At 39.1% G+C, this 16564-nt stretch overlaps 1 protein-coding gene across 1 annotated transcript in view; it reads left to right on the top strand.

Moving 5' to 3' along the window:
• Positions 1-261: 261 nt before the first annotated feature.
• The window catches only part of ZC2HC1A (zinc finger C2HC-type containing 1A), a 30404-nt gene continuing 14101 nt past the window's right edge, over positions 262-16564 (top strand). Inside the window, exons 1-5 of the mRNA XM_068186312.1 lie at positions 262-410; positions 11833-11906; positions 12631-12747; positions 12957-13092; positions 16094-16242. Of these exons, the coding sequence (XP_068042413.1) occupies positions 395-410; positions 11833-11906; positions 12631-12747; positions 12957-13092; positions 16094-16242 (492 nt within the window). The 5' untranslated portion in view covers positions 262-394. The remainder of the gene's footprint in view (positions 411-11832; positions 11907-12630; positions 12748-12956; positions 13093-16093; positions 16243-16564) is intronic.

Genomic DNA, 16564 nt, shown 5'->3' with positions numbered 1-16564 from the left:
ATAACCTCAACCTATGGGCTTCAGACCCGTCAGATCGCACCTGAGTCAGAATACGCCTGGTTTTTGCAGGGAGATGCTCAGACCCGGCGCCCTGCTCCTTTGGGAACCCAACCAGGGGGCAGCCTAAGGGCGGGGAACATCGCCGGGGCCCGGCGATGCGGAGCGGGGCTTGCGATCGCCGCTCCGGGCGGGCAGCGGGCGGGCGGGCCGCCGAGGCGGAGCGGGCGGGGCGGGGCGGCGGTGCCGGGGCAGAGGCCGCCCGCCCGCCCGGGGCCGCGGCCGCCCGTCCGGCCAATGGGAGCGGCGGTTGTTGGCGGGCCGGGCGGTGGCGGCGTTGCCACAGCAGCGGCGGTCGGAAACCGAGCCCAGCCCGAGCCGGCGGTCGGGGCGCGCCATGGAGGGGCTGGAAGGTGAGCGGCAGCGGCGGGGCCGGGGCGAGGCGGGTCATTTGTGTTACGGCTGAGGCGAGTTCGGGCGGTGGCGGCGGTGGGAACTGGCCCGGGCAGCGCCTTGCCCGTTGGCGGAGCCCCCGCGGCCGGCGAGCGCCGCGGAGGGGGCAGCGGACAAAGGCGGGAGGCAGCGGAGCCCGCGGGGCCGGGCGGCGGCAGGACCGGGCTCCCCGCGCTTTGTCTCGGGCGCTGCTCCGCTCCCGCACCGGCCCCGGCGGCCCCTCCCTGCGGCGGCCGCGCTCCGAGCCCGCTCGCCGGGGCCCTGCGGGCTGGGTGCGGCGCAGCGTGCGGGCATCTCTGCCAGGAGCCCTTTTTTTTATTTTTGCTAACAGATGGCTAAGGTGGGTGTTAAGATCCGCTTATCATGCTAGGGGAATGTTCAGTGCGGTGAAGAAAACTAGGTATGAATTTGCTGACAGGGTATTTTCAACTTTATCCTGTGCCGGTTGAATTAATGGAAACGTTCTTGCTCTCCAAAATGATAACATCATTTTCATCGGTGATGTTATCCGTCTTAGCATAGATATCAGCTTGGAATTCATGAAGTTACGGCTTGTAATCTGACCATTTTTGTAGGCCTGTCATTGCTGCATTTTGCAAGCTGCTTTAACCATACTACTTTAAAAAATACCTGTTTCGAAAAACTATACCACAGTCATTAAGTCTTCCATGCTCTACTTCTCTGGAGGTAACTGAGTGCTTAAATAGCAGTAAGCACAAACTAGCCTTTGTTCTTTATCCCTTCTAGAACAGTTGGAGAACTAAAGTAATTTTCACAGAATACCTATGTTCTGTCTTTAGTAGATTTTACAGTAATCAGACCCTGTTCTTGAGCCTAGTGACTTCATTGAGACTCTAAATTTGGACATAACTTGGCATTAAAATCCCAAGAGTTTTCTTTGAGTCACTTGGCATTCTTTGCTGACTCTTAATGCCTTTGAAATTTGAAACATGGTGTCCGGTGTTTATCAAATAATGCCTTATCAGGCATTCCAGCTCTCAGAACAATGGTATGTTACCTCTCCAAAAGGGAAGAGTTTGCCTTAATTTTGAGTAAGCTGTGAATTTGACTGCATTTGAGACTGTACATCATCTGCAGCACATCTATCAATTGATTTGGCTGTATGCTAATTTTACCAAGGCCAGCTATACTTGCCGTGTTATGTAAGGTCTAGCACTTTAATTACTGAGGGTAGAAGAAAAGTATCTACAGAAAACAGCAGAATCCTGAAAAAACTTGTGATATTTTAATAAAATTTGTCCAGTTCCTGACTTTGTTGGAAATTATTTATATCGTGTTTGTATTTCAGGAGGTACTGGGAGTGGCAGGAGCTGCTAGATCATAGGTGAAATGTCATGTTTTACTGAACCTTTTCTTGAAAGTACTTTCAAAAGCTAGAGCTTGTCAAAGCATTTTTCTATCATGTGAAATTATTCTTCTGAACGCTTGAGATTAATTTTAGAATAGCACAGGAAATAAGTTATGTCTAAAACCCCAGCTGTCCTTGCCTTGTAAACATTCATATCTCACACTGTTATCCACTGTCCTTGAATGCAGAAGTTTTTGAAACTGAAGAACAATTTTCTGCATTTTTATGGGTCATATTTTTATTTTTTAAAAACCGCCACAATATAAAATACTTCCCTTTCTGCTTCAAAACATTTGAAGCAAGTGGGTTTGCTTTTATTTACAGCTTTTCAGTTTAGGCCGTCTCTGTTCATTAATATTAACTTCGGCTCAGATTAAGTTTTTGTAGAAAGGTCACCCTAGGACAGAAAAAATGTAGGCAAAGCCAATATTAACAATAATAATAATAAATTATTTCATTGGGTATTACGTTTTTATTCATATTATTGCTCCATCGGCAACTCAGAAGAGTGTTGCTGGTTGCCATCTTTGATTAAATTTATGTCTGGATGTGCAATTGCACAGTCATACCCATCTGACATAGAAGTATGGGCAGTTTCTGAAATCTGGCTCAGCCTGCTGCCTCATTATATTAGTGCTTAGTAATATAATTTCCCAGAGCTGGCTGGTGCAGTAGGTGCTTGGCAGCTGTATGTGTGAGGGTCATGGTTATGGGGAAGGGCAGGACTTTATCTGTCAACAGCAGCCTCTTGGTGTGTCTGTGATGGTGGAGGACCTTGTCAGGCTCAAGATGCTTGTCCTGGACTTTCCAATCTCAGAAGCTGGTGCTTTTCCTTTGCTGAGGATCAGCATTATAGGTGAAAGATCTGTTTTGCTTCAGTTTACATAAGCACGCTATTAATAAGAAAGAGCTCTACCCAGTTTATAATGATCCTTTCCAAAACATGGAGTGATGAATGTGTAATGGTAGGCATGTGGAACTGCATTAATGACATTTAAAAAGCTAAATAATATTTTCAGTGTCACAGTTGCATTTTCTCACTATGTGCAAGTTTAAATGTTCTGTGAAATGGCAAAGTAGGTTTCTATGTCACTTAAAAGTTTATTGTAAAATTTACTTTTGTTGCCCCTTTGAGGCTGTTGCTCTATTAGGTTATTTTTATCAGTATTGTTATATTACTAGATTGAGTCAAATTTGTACCTTTAAAGGTTTGTAAAAGTAACGAGTGCATGCTTGTCATTAGAGGTGACAAATCTTATATTAAGTTTAAAGTTGCTAGCTGAACATTTGTTACTTTGCAGCTTGCATGCTGTTTGGCTATTTTTTTCAATTTTTATTTAATTTAGTGATGAAAATAGAGCGATAGACGGGCTCTGTCTGACGATGTAGTGATCTCTAAGGTGAGCTTAAAAATCCATTCATGAGTAGTTCACCATGTGCTGAATCTCAGGACCGTTTTTGATGGATTAACATGTTCTTGTTGCTTTCACTGCTGGATGTCAAGAAAAAAGCTGTCACACTGGCGTGTTTGTTGCTCTCTGTTTTGCTTGAGCGAGATGGAACCAAGCACTGAATTCCTGACTTCCAGAGCAGTCCATTCCAATGGTGGTGTTCGATCGGCTTCTCTCCAGTCTGTTGTTTTTTCTGGGAGGAAGCCGATCAGGAGCAGCTGCTTGAGCCAACTAAATGCCACTTCCCACACTTGTTCACAGCCCATCCCAGCCTAAGGGGCAGAGGTGCCGCTGTGTCCGAGGGCATAAGTCCAGCTCTCTGTGGTAGCTAATGGCAGGGCTTGCCCAGCCCCACGAGCAGCCAGGGAAGGCTGGTAGTGGCTGGAAGGGGCTGGTGGCTGTGGTCAGGAAATAGCCTGAGGTGTCAAACCCAGAGCTTTCCCTTGCTGATCTTCGTAGGGACTGCGCTCTGAGCAGCCTGGGTGTGTCCTCGAGGTCTCTCTGTACAGCATCTTCTGCTGAGAGCTGGGGTCTGCGCTGTGATAGCAGCTGTCCCTGGACCCTGCCCTGGCCAGTGGAATGTCTGAGATGTCCTGCTCCACCCCTAACAGTGGAGGATGCAAGATCTCTCCTTTGGGGTTTTATGTTAGTAATGTGACTCTTGAGAGCAAGTGCTTATTCTTGCTTTGTCAGAATTTCAGAATGCCCAGTCTTACTTTTTTCCTTAATAGTGTTGAAAATTATTGGGTTTTAAAACAACAATAATATTAATGTGAGTGTTCTTTTCCTTTTAGAGTTGATCTTTGTCTTGCCTCACTGGATCAATGCAACAGCTTCCGTAATTTGGTGGCCATTTTCTTTAGCTCCATTTGACTTCAGACTTCAGCTTTCATTTTTTTTAATAGGTCTATCTTTTGTCCAACAGAAAAAAGAATTTGTTTTATTGTACACTGTTCTTAAATCTGCAACTTGGAAACTACTAAAGATTGAAATGCAAAACTAATATTAATGTAAATAATTTTTAATAAGTTATTTTTCTCTGGTAGCCATTGAAACACAAAGATAAGTGTGTCTTTGCACTGAACTGATGCTTCACTGGGCATACTTGAACCTCTGTTAAATGATCTGAATTTGACATTTAGCACTCTTTAACTAGTCAATGTATTTACTCTCTTTAAAGCGATCATGTTTCTATTTTTTAAATTAGTGGTTATCTTACTTAAGGAAAAGTCCCAAAAGCTAGATTAGGCTGATACAATTCGGAGAAGTGCACTACCAGAATATGTTTCACCTTTAAAGGAGAGGAAGTGGGCAGGAATGTGTGTAGACAAGAATTTGAATGTTTCAGATTAGTTTCTTCAGTATCTTAGAAGTAATAGATTTTATGCCCATTTCTATAGACTTGTTTAGATTTCTTGCATTTTTAACTTAAATTACAGAAGCTAGATTGATCTACTAATTGACTTCAGTTGGTTGAATATAGTGGAAAGATGAATATATTTTACCTGCACACAACATGGTGTGGTTGTCATCAAGAGCAGGTGTTGCATTTCAGTGAAACCTGGTTTCAGGAGTGTGGTAAGCACTTGACTGGAGCAGCTGAGGAGTGGGCTTACTTTCTAAAGAAATCCTGTGGGAGGGGCAAACTAGGAATCAATATATTATAAATTAAGTTTATTATCAGTTTTTTTTTTAACACATCATTTTTTGCCAATTAAGATTCTGATAAGCAAGCAGCCTTAGGTAGGGATTGCTCTATCCAATTACACTTGTTGTAGAGCGCATAAGCCCAGATTTGCTTTGGGGATCACTATGGCAAAACAGTCTTGGTTTAAGGCTGGTGTGAAGAGGGCAAGTCTTTGCCTGACTGCCCTCACAGTGATCACAGTGCCTGTAGCCTAATACAGGAGAACAGTGTGTTTATGAAGTCAAAGCAGAACTGTGTAACATTTACATAGGTTTTGCAGGTCACACGCTTTCTAGTGCTTCTAGTTGATCTTAAAGATTGATAATAGAAAGCCAGATGATGTATCCGGAATTCAGATCTGTCAAATAGTGCTGCTTGTTTGCCTTTGGTTTAGTTGCATTTCTGCAGGCTTTGCAGGGGAAGGTTTCATAGATTTTTCTGGGTGACTGTCATGACTGAGTGACTCTCTAGAATGCCTGCATATTTGCACTCAGTATGGGAACAAATGGGAGGAATCGGAGGTCTGCTCTCTGTTGCAGGGCTGGGATCTAGTTGGGATCATGTGTAGGTGGTAGGACAGCTCACAGGACTGCAGTGCTGTGGTGGATGAGTACAGGCTCTTCAGGAAGAACCAGCTGGACGGCAAGGGGGGGAAGTTGCCCTTTATGTGGGAGAGCAGTGAGAATGCAATGGAGCTTTGCTGTAGAACCACCTGGGGGAGTATGAATCAGGGTTAGCAGGCAGATCAGTGTAGGAACAGCTGTTGTGGCTGTCTGCTAATAGCCACTTGATCAGGAAAAATATGAGGTCTCCCTCAAAATTGGAAGGATCAATGTATTCACAGGCCTTGGTCCTCCTGAGAGACTTTAACCTTTGAAGATAGATACTTCAGTCTGCTGGAGGGACAAATCAGTAAGGGGAATGCGTTGATGACAAACTCCTGACCCAGGTGATCAAGGAGCTGGCAAGGGGAGGCAGTCCTGCAGCACTTCATATGTACAGATGTGTGAGATGTAAAGGTCAGGGGCAGCCTTTCCTCCAGTGACTGTAGGATGGTTGAATTCAGGATCCTGAAAGGAGGGAGCTGGGTAAATGGATCTCAGCCCAGAGTTCAGGAATGCAGTCTGTGACTTTAGGGATCTGCTTGCAAGAGTCCCATGAGAAACAGCCATAGAGAGAGCTGGTTATTTTTAAGGATGTGTAATGTGACTGGCACGTTTTCACATTGAAAGCAAAGAAGGACAGGCAGTTATAGTAAAAGGGAGTACACCATGATGTGACTTGTGTGTGCTGCTGTTACAATCATTCTTGACTGCATGGAATTCATTTCTCAGTCACCATAAAAACCTATACAGAATCCTCCTCCAGGCTGTCACTTTGAGGCAATGGGTCTCACCTTGATGTGTTATTTTCAAGAAATGCAAATGAAATTCACCATCATCAGACTCATTCATGTTCAGTGCAATAACAGGGTTTTTGAAATATAATGTATTTTCACTTTCAGACTGAAAAGCTGATACAAAAATGTGCAGAGGTACTATGAAAGTCTTTTTAGTTTGAAGGATTGGATGCTACAGTGCCAAAGTGTTATCTTTTGGAAGCAGAAGTGACAGGTTTATACAAGAGTGTCAATACAGGAGTACAGGAGAATTCATGAGGCTTTCCTATAAAATTAGGAGTAGATAGATAAAAGTAGATTGATTTGTTATTTGTTAGACAATTGGCAAAACTTAGCTGCTTAAAAATGTCAAAGTATATGAATTGTTGAATACTAAGAGGCAGGGCTTACTATGATTTCCTCTTCCTTTGTCTCTTTCCTGCAAACTGCAGAATAGCACAGGTGAGAAGGGATGTGCTTGGTGGGGTAAAACATGCACGACATCATTTATCAAGCAGACTTGACCGAAGTATGGCAAGTACTGCCTGTTGATAAGAATTGCAGTTGGTGTATTCGCCTTACTTGCGTTTTCATTTCAAAATTCCTTTTGGCAAAATAATGCAAATTTGCAAAACTTTGATTGTTATTGGAATACTTTTTTCTTACTTTGGTACATTCATATTTTCATTATGTTATTTAATTCTCTTCAAAACTGCTTTTAAAAATGAATGCTTTAAATATAAAAAATTAATGCTCTAATTTAAAGGAATGTTCAAGTGTCTGTGCAAGACCTGGTCTAGTTGAAGGTGTTCCTACCAACAGGAGGGAGGTTGGAACTAGATGATCTTCAAGGTCCCCTTCTAACCCAAACCATTTGTGATTCTGTGAAGTTCCCTATCTGTGTCACTGCTGGTATAATTTTTAGGTGGCTCTTGCTTGCAGTATTTACCATTGGTTAGGCTATGGTTAGTTAGTGTGTTGATTAAAAGAAGTATAACCCAGTCATTATTGATTATTGGACATATGTTAGAGACTGGGCAGTCCTCAAAGAACCAGATGCTGTGGCTTGATGATACAGATTCTAACTAATGTGAGGAATGAACAGCATTTTTTTATTGTACCATAAATATGTGGAACTCTTAAGTGACAAATACCTTGCTTTTGGAGATGAGAATGGAGTTATGCTAAAAGCAATAAATACAGTTTTGTAGAAGAATTTGGCAAGTGCTCTTCAAGTGATGACTTTCAACACTTGCAGATTACTTGCTGGCTTCAAATAGGTACCTAGTCCCAAGGCAGGGAATTGTACCAGGCTGTTTCCGCACGTTTGAATTCAGAGAGGCTTGATGATTCTGATTATCACAATTCTGTGGCCCTAAATAGTTTAGTACTGTCACTGCTGTTGTTAAATAAAAGGTTTTGAAGGGCAGTCAGATTTTACAGCCTGATGAAATACTGTTATAAAGCGTAGTCTTGTTTCTGCCATTTGTATCTAAGTACACACACATTCTTGGGTATATAAAGCTCTCCAAAAGAGAAAAGTGTAACAAAACTTCAGTTATTCAGCAATACTGGAGGCTTCTGCTCCCTCTAGGTGTGAAGTCTATTTACACAACTGCTTTATCTGTAAACATGACAGCAAGAAAAAGTGACTGTGACAGCTATGGCTGTGACTGTGTCAGATCAAACTTGTATGTATTGATGGGTCCACACATTCTACTGAGAAAGATAAATAGAACTGGCAGCTTGCCCTTTCTGCTGTAAATCAATTGTGCTATTTGAATATGAGAGAAGAGAAAGAAGTTGTTCTCTTGAAATCTAGGTTTCAAGGAAGTCTAATCTATAATACTGAAAGCACCATGATACATCTGGAGACTGTATAGCTGTAGTGTCAGTCTTAGTGGTCCACGCAGACTTTGCAGCTAAACTCTTCAAGATCACAAAGTATAGGCAACTAGACTGTAACCATACTCAGAAGGGATGTGTACAGTAACTTGTGTAGGTACAAACCCAGTGATTTGGAAGTAGAGCTGGAGGAGGAGGAACTCTGACAGGGGTTGTTTACAGACATGAACAATAAGATTATTTTAGTCCTGCTAATAAGCTTCCAGTCTGGTTAAGTCAGATACCTAGAATCATGTTAGGTTGTACACTGTGTTTTTGTCTGAGACCTGGTCTCAAGAAAGCAGTAGAACAGGATGTAAAGCTCAGTATCTTCTGAGCTTATCTCATATTCTGTGGTATTCACATAACAGTTTTGATAATATTTATCTTTTCTCTGGATATGTTTTGATTAGATAAACAGTAATAATTATTTCAGTCCTTCTCCAAGTTAATTCTATCCATTCATGTTTAATACAGACATCTAAACTGCTGGTGATTAGCAGTATTAAATTTGGTAAAAAGGTAAAGAAGTGTAGCTGCTGTATAACCGAAATGATTTTTTAAAGTCCTGCATTGCTGCTAAATTTACAGACTGAAGAAATTTGCCATGACACTATCTTACTACCAATTTCTATTCTCAGAACAATTTCTCAAGCATATCCTCCTGTTTCCTGATTTGAGTGTTCCTTTTTTTTTTTTTTTTTTTTTCCTTAACCTCCTCCCCACAGTGCATCCCAGATTTAAAAACCATTTTGGTTAACTTTTTTTCAGGAAAAAAATTGCAGTAGATATCACACATTAATGTCTTTTTTAAAAAAATATGCAAAACAAAGCCAAAATTAACTCAATTGCAACTTCCACAATTTGATTCCCATGTCTTACTTTTAAGTTATCAGATTTCATGTGGATAACATCTCTAACCCTTCTGTAAGGGAAGACTCGTGGACTCCTAGAAAGAAATGTTAAGGTTTTGTGTTTTGGGGCTTTTTTCTCTCTAAAAGCGAGGAAAATCACAGAGGAATTAAGAAGCTAAAGGGGTGAGTGTGCTCCTTCATAAAGGTTGGACTTGATGATCTTAGAGGTCTCTTCCAACCTCATTATTCTGTGATTCTGTGAAAGGACTCTTGGCTTCCCATTTTCAACAAAACTTCAGGAACTTCCATTTTTTAAAAATAACTTCCTTATGTGCTTTGAGTCTGTGATTTGTGTTACACAGGAGGTGTTGGCAGTAGAAATAGCTCTAGGCAGATGTGATTACCTGCCAGCAACAGGGGAGGGTGGGAATGCTGTAAGGAAATCCAAGTCTGTAACTGCAGCTGCTCTAAATGGTAATTGGCATTCCTTGTGCTTTGGTATGTCATATGTAAATACTGCTCTGGCTATCGAGTCCGCTTCTTTTCGTGTGGAATTTAAACACCAGCTCAAATTCTAGAACACAGAAGAAAACTGGGACATGTCATTTCTTTTACTAAGGAAGGTATTTGAAAGAATTCTTTTCTCAGCCAAATTCTTAATCATATACCGTATACCTTATGTCAAAATCACTAATTCTGATTTATTTCAGCTAATTTATTGAAGACATGAACAGTGTTACTTGGTATGTTTGGGAAATGCCTCTCTCACTTGTTTCTGCAAAGCTGAGGGTTGTATAAGAATGATGTCATAAAAAGAAGTTGAACTCTTAAGTAGAAGTGAGTTTGCAGTGAAGTAGGTTATCATTATTAAGAGTGCTAGGGACTCTGAAGAATGAAGTAATGAAATAAACAAATTTGTGCATATTTTGTATTTTTGAGTGGACTAATTGAGAAAAAGTTAAAACCATTGCTGCTTACCCCTCAGATCAGTGGTGAGGGCAAGTTCCCAGCCATCTAAGCTTTGTACCAGTGTTCATGTGCTCAGGCTGGTGGATTTAAGAAAACAGATCTACAGAAAAAAAATTGGACATGATTTTTTTTAAAAAGAGTTTGAAAAAATACAGTTAAAAAACAAGTTCCTAGTAAATCTTTATTGCATTCAAGTATAATTCAGATGCAAGAATAGAAGAAAATCAATATTCATCTGCATGTTTTGCATTTTTTCCTTCTTCTCGTACTTGTGTGCATCTAAATGCACAGATATTTAGATGGCACAAAAGGAAACTTGATTATTACTTCCATTTGTAAAACTTGGTTACTGTCAGTGCAATCCTGCTGTGCTGTGGTAAGGAGAGGCATATTCATATCTACATGGAAAAGGTAAATTAATTAAAAGTATGAACTAAATGTTTTAAACTGCTCTTTGCATGTGAGTTATGATTCTTAAAATGCATTGTGCTCCATAGTATGTTGATACAACTAATACATTGCATGCAGTTAATTATTGGGGGTGAACTTGCTTTAAGTAATTGAAAAGATCAGAAATAGACAATAATTGTTTATTGGTAATACAGATTTCACTCAGTTTTAATCTTTGCATTTGGGCAAAAAAGATTTTCAGTGGGAACCATGGTTGCCTGAATCTGTTTCTTTGCTGTGAAACATTTAATTAAATTATTAATTTTTTTAGGACTGGTCATACCCTTTAGTCAGCAAGTGTTTATGTTTAGATGGAAAGCAGTTTTCCACTGGGAAGCTGGGAACAAAAGCTGATCAAATCATTGACCATTGCTATGTTGATATCTTTGTTCATTTAAGATGCTGGTTCATCTAAAATACAAGTCAATTCGAAGTGTTTTTTACTTTAATGTGGTGTAAATAGAGGCAGTTGTATTGTCTGCAATAGATTGAGTACAGAGAAAGCTACTAGTATGTCTCAAACATAATCCAAATTTACTGTTTCTTTCTTGATGTATTCGTTATATAAAAATATCCCTGTATTCCTCTGGTATATTACTAGATATAATAGATGCTTTTTATTGGGAAACATTGCAGTTTTTCGTCTCTGCCATGACTCTGTTGCATAATGCTTGCTATATAAATATATTTGCTTGCATAGGCCTTGATACTTTGACTTGTTGGTCTTTTGTCTGGTTCTGTTGATCTGCTGTATGTCAAATATGCTATTTACGTTTTTGTTACCAATGCTTGATTAGCAACATCAGAAATACTTCTGTAACCCATCAGTAAAAATCTGAATAAAATATGTAGTAAAAATAGCATCAAGACTGTTTTCTTTACAAGAGAAAGTTGAATAGTTTAACTTAGTAGAGCAAAATAAATGATGGACCGTGTCTTTTCTTTATTTGGTACTAAATTTGATGTTTTCCAAAGACACAGAAAATACCCACTAAGTAGCTTTATTCTTGGTGTGTGTTTGAGCTGTCATTGGGACTTAAAAGGGATTTTTTATTTCCTTATTGATATGCATCCTTTTAAGGGAGTGGAGTTATGTATTATAAATAAACAGAATTGCTGGTGACATGTTGCTGGGCCTGACAGCTTCTAAAAGTACCTGAGGACTTCGGTATATTTTTTGCCTTTCTCATCTGCATAGCCTCTGTGCAAGTCAAAGGATGTATACTTTTACAGTAACACTTGTTATTATGTCTAAGTGTATATGAGGTTAGCATTTTTGAAATAATGTTTGTTATTAATTTAATCAAATTTTCTTAAAGAAGTATGTTGGTTTTTTTAAGGTGAGGTTACAGTGCAAACTGGAGATCTGTTGCCATGTAAGATTTGTGGAAGAACTTTCTTTCCAGCAGCGCTGGTAAGTGGTGTGAGCACTGTTGGCTTTTAGATTTGATAAGATGATATGAAAGTTAAGCAGTGCTTACTATAGCTAAATAAAATAGATCTAGGTGCTTTGTTTTGGTAGGGGTTTTGGTTTTACTCCCCCCCCCAAGTAATTACTGATTCCAGTTGTCTCAGGCTTGAAGCTCCTTAGAAGGAGTTTAATTTTCTTTTAAGATCCTATCATTTTCTGAAATACAAGCCTCTAAAAGCAACTTTTCTAGGGTTACAGAAGCAATCCTTGTCTTCTGTAGTTTTAAGTCTCAGCTAGTAAATGAAGTGTTTTGTTTGCCATTTCCAAAATTCTCTTCTTCACTGTTAATAGAAATCGGTCTGTATTTAAATGTGAATATGAATTTCAGACACATATGATTTGTTTTGCCACTCAGTGCAAAAGCTGCCTACCTATCCTCAGTTTTTTTACATGCAAGGAGCAAATGTAGATGCCTTCTACTTTTTTTCTTCATTTGATCACCCGTGTTTTTGTGACTCTGTATATACATCCGTGAATTCCTGTAGTTCTGTTTTAAAGGTAGTGGCTGGCATAAATGTTTGAGTGAAAGCAGTCTGAGCTTTTTCATCAAGAATTGGAGATTTTTTTGCTAATTTTTTTTATCAAGAAAGAGGGAAATAATGTGTTAGTGAGTTCTGTTTTCAAAACTAAGTTCTGTATTGTCTTTTTATTTTGCTTCTGCTTACAGAAAAAGCATGGGCCCATTTGCCAAAAAACTTCTGCCAAGAAAAGGAAGACATTTGATTCCAGCCGACAGAGAGCAGAAGGAACTGACATTCCCACAGTAAAACCTCTTAAGCCACGGGTATATTATAATTTACTCTGAATATGAGCATTTTAGGCATACTGTATATGCATTTTAATTAGTCTTATTTCTGCTGGCAGTTTATGTTAATTAGATCAAATAAGATTTGGAAGAAATCTTAACTGTGATGTTATGTACTAAAACAAGGTGGATACTGAGCTTCAAGTATAAACTTCAAATATACAGAGCTTTCTTTTTTTACCTCTTAGCCAGAACCACCCAAAAAACCTTCTAACTGGAGACGAAAGCATGAGGAATTTATAGCAACTATTCGAGCAGCCAAAGGACTTAATCTTAAAGATGGTGGAAAACTCCCTCCACCACCTCCACCATCATATGATCCTGGTATGTAAAATAGTCAAGTTCCTTAGAGATTTTTCTTTAAGTTAATGTGAAGAAATTTGAATTGAAAAGGAAGTTGTTGGAATAAAACATTCATAAGTTCTTGAAGATGACTTACTATCCCAGTGCAGATGCTGGATTGCAACTTTGGGTCTCTGGCTCACATCCTGTGTAGCTTTCAAAGCCCATGACTTTGTTTTTAATGTGCGGAAAGAGAGCTGGGGCAAATTTGCAGCTTGCTACTGTCTTGTAAACCATAGGCTGGACAAACTGTTTCAATACCTTATTTAAGCTCACAATAGCAGCACTGCTGCCTTTTTGATTAGCTGACACCCACAACGTATTGACGTTGTGGGAATGCACTTTTCTGTTCTTCAAATATAATCTCTCCCATTTCTTGCTGAATTCACATTTGGTTTCGTGTATGCAGTGTATGCCTTAATGCCTCGTGTGTTTTGGGCATGTGACGTGTGTGGAGTTCGTATTAGCAAGGGCAGGACAGTCCTTGGGTATCTTCGAACTGAGACTGGGTAAAGTGTTCAAGCAGTCTGATGTGAATGAGAAGGAAATACACTTTTTATTTAACTTCTGGGATATGATAATAGGTTGAAGAATATATTTCTTCCTCTTGTCCTAAGAGCTAAACCATTTGATTAGCTGAATGGCTATTTTCAGAAAGATTGGGTAAAAACATGTGTTTGCTTCTGCTCGTCTGTGGTCAAGTGAGGATGTGAAGTGTTCCCTACCCTGTTTCTTTGCAGGAGATGTGTTAATCCAGTATTAGGATTGTAATGATGCATTCATACTAAGAGGCTGTATTATTCAGCATTCTGTACTCACAATCTTGAAAAGCCATATTTTAAAAGCTAATTTTAAAAAGTAAAGCCATCTTAAAGCCAATAGCAAATGCTATGGATGAGAATCACAAGGCTTGATCATGGAAAGAATCATTAATAATCTATATAGCATATCTATATCTAGTTGTAGTTGGTTTTAGTCTCCTGGCTTCATCTTACTGCAGTGGGTAAGACTGAGGAAGAGGAAACCAGGAATGAAGAGACCATACACAAAATCATCAGTGCGTATTATTCTTACAAATACAGGAGGAGTAGCTACTGATGCTCCTTTTCTATTTATGTAGAAGAGTGGGAAGACTGTGAGCGTACCATGAGTGTATCCATCCTCTCCTACTCAGCTCTGTCTTGGACACTCTTGTTTCTAACAAGCAGCGAGTCTTTTTCCTTTTAATGGAAAGAGTCTCATATTCATATTTTCTACTTAACTGCTCTGAGCTAGCAAATAACCAATATTGCTTCTTCTTTTCATCTCCTCTCCCACTTCTTCTGAGGAAGTGCAGAATAGCCTCAGGTTAAGAAGGACCTTAAGTCACTCTGAGCTTGACTGCATATGTGTACTGCCCTCTTATTTTGATTAATTTTTGTTTTCTAAAGCTTACATTGAATCCTAGGGGTTCTCCTGGACATTATGAGCAGTACTTTCAGATAACCAAGTATCTGACTGGCACTGTGTGTTTTACCAAAGGATGAAGATACAATTCCTGATTCTTAAGAGTATACATTCATCCTCTCTAGTCTGATACATTTGTGGGCTTTGAAACTTTTCTGTGGGAACTGAGCTCTGCACTAGCCAGAAATGGCATGTTATCTAGGGGCTTTCACAGCTGCCTTTTTTTCTTTTTTTTTTTTAGTTTCTTTGGAATAATTTTGGTTTGACTACATAGCTATTACAGTTCTATTTCTGATTTTTTGTCTCGTAATGTGTAGTTTATGTTTGAGTGTTCTGACAGTAGCAGACCCTATGTAAATAAATAAAAAATTGTTGTTACCCCATGAGATTCCCATGCTGTCACTTCTCTGTGCTCTTCCTTTGTCCTTAGCTCACACTTCCTGGGTCACAGTTCATGGTTTGGTGGTCATTACATCATTTAACTTACTCAAAACTGTTTATAAATATTTAAATGGACGAGTATTTAAGCCAGATCTACTGCATTTGGACTAGTAACATGTAATCCAAAACTTATTTTAGATTTGATAGTATCTAATTGTAATTTTGGAGGCAGTGACTGTTGAATTTCATCTCATTTTCTTCAATACATTTGTAAAATGACCTAGAAACCCACTAATTTAACCTTCTTTGATGGTGTCATGTTTTTTTTAAGTTGATGCTTACGTGGTTTTGAATGCTCTAATCTCGGACATACAGCATTAATATCTCTGGACACTGAAATACCCAGTTGTCTGAAATTGTAGTCCAAAAATATCATTTTGCAAGGGCACTGTATTTTAAGGTGTGTATTTCCAGCATACAGATGATATATCTTTTAATATTTTAAGCATTTATGTAGCCCTTTCTGTTTTTTCCATGAGAGTAATATTTCCTGTATATAATACTGTTTGCAATGTAACTAAATAAATTTTGCAAAAGTAACATCACCACCAGTTACTTTCTTTTGTAGGTCTCTAGAGATAGCTCCTAATTTTGGCTGATTTTCTTGTGATTATTTTTATTTGTTAAATTTCTGACTTTTTATACTGATCACTTCCAGTGTTGCAGATAGCATTTCTCAGTTCTTTCAAATTTGTCAGAGGAAACAGATATGTTGTCTTTTGCTGCTTGTGTGGGAAAGGTTTTAATATATTCCCATGTCTTGAACAAACTGAACTATTTGTGATTTTAAAAAAATTGATTTTGTTTGTGTAGCTTCTTTTCTATGTCCTTCCAGCTGACCTCTTTGCCATGTCCTTGTACCTCTTTGGCTACCGTCTCTGCAGAATAGCATCTCTTAAAGTGTTTCTGATTTTGCTTAGGTTATTTTTAATCCTCAGCTACTCTTACCATCAAATGAGAATATGCTTTTAGCTAGCAATCTGTATTTCATTTTCAGATTCAAAAAGCCATAATTTCCCCTGGAGGAGAGGCTGGTCTTTAAAACACTTCCATTTTTAAAACAGATAATTAATGTTAAATGTTTATGTTTTTAAAGATTACATTCAGTGTCCATACTGTCAGAGGAGATTTAATGAAAATGCAGCTGACAGGCACATCAATTTCTGTAAGGAGCAAGCTGCACGTATTACCAATAAGGGGAAATTGGCAGCTGATACCAAAGGGAAGCTTCCTACTCGAACACAGGTGAGCTGTAACACTTTTCTTAACTTGTAACTTGCATTCAACATCAAATCAAGCTTGTTAAATAGTGTGTTGCTTTTAAAAAGAATTAACTATTTTATTCTGTTATTTTATTATTTGCACTCACTGAAATTAAACACTAAGCATGGACAAGGCTTTTGCTTTCTTAAACTGCAGAGATCCATAAGTCGGATGGCAGCAGTTGCAAAATGAAAACCAGTCATAAATGTAATTGAGAAATGTGCAAATGACAGGTAAAGATAGCAGGAGGAAATAGAGATGCAGTTTTTGTAAAGGAAGTTGAATTTCTGTTATGCTAGTTTCT

This window comes from Anomalospiza imberbis, chromosome 1, assembly GCF_031753505.1.
Source record: "Anomalospiza imberbis isolate Cuckoo-Finch-1a 21T00152 chromosome 1, ASM3175350v1, whole genome shotgun sequence".
Classification (NCBI taxonomy): domain Eukaryota; kingdom Metazoa; phylum Chordata; class Aves; order Passeriformes; family Viduidae; genus Anomalospiza; species Anomalospiza imberbis.
This window is presented reverse-complemented; position numbering and strand designations above follow the sequence as displayed.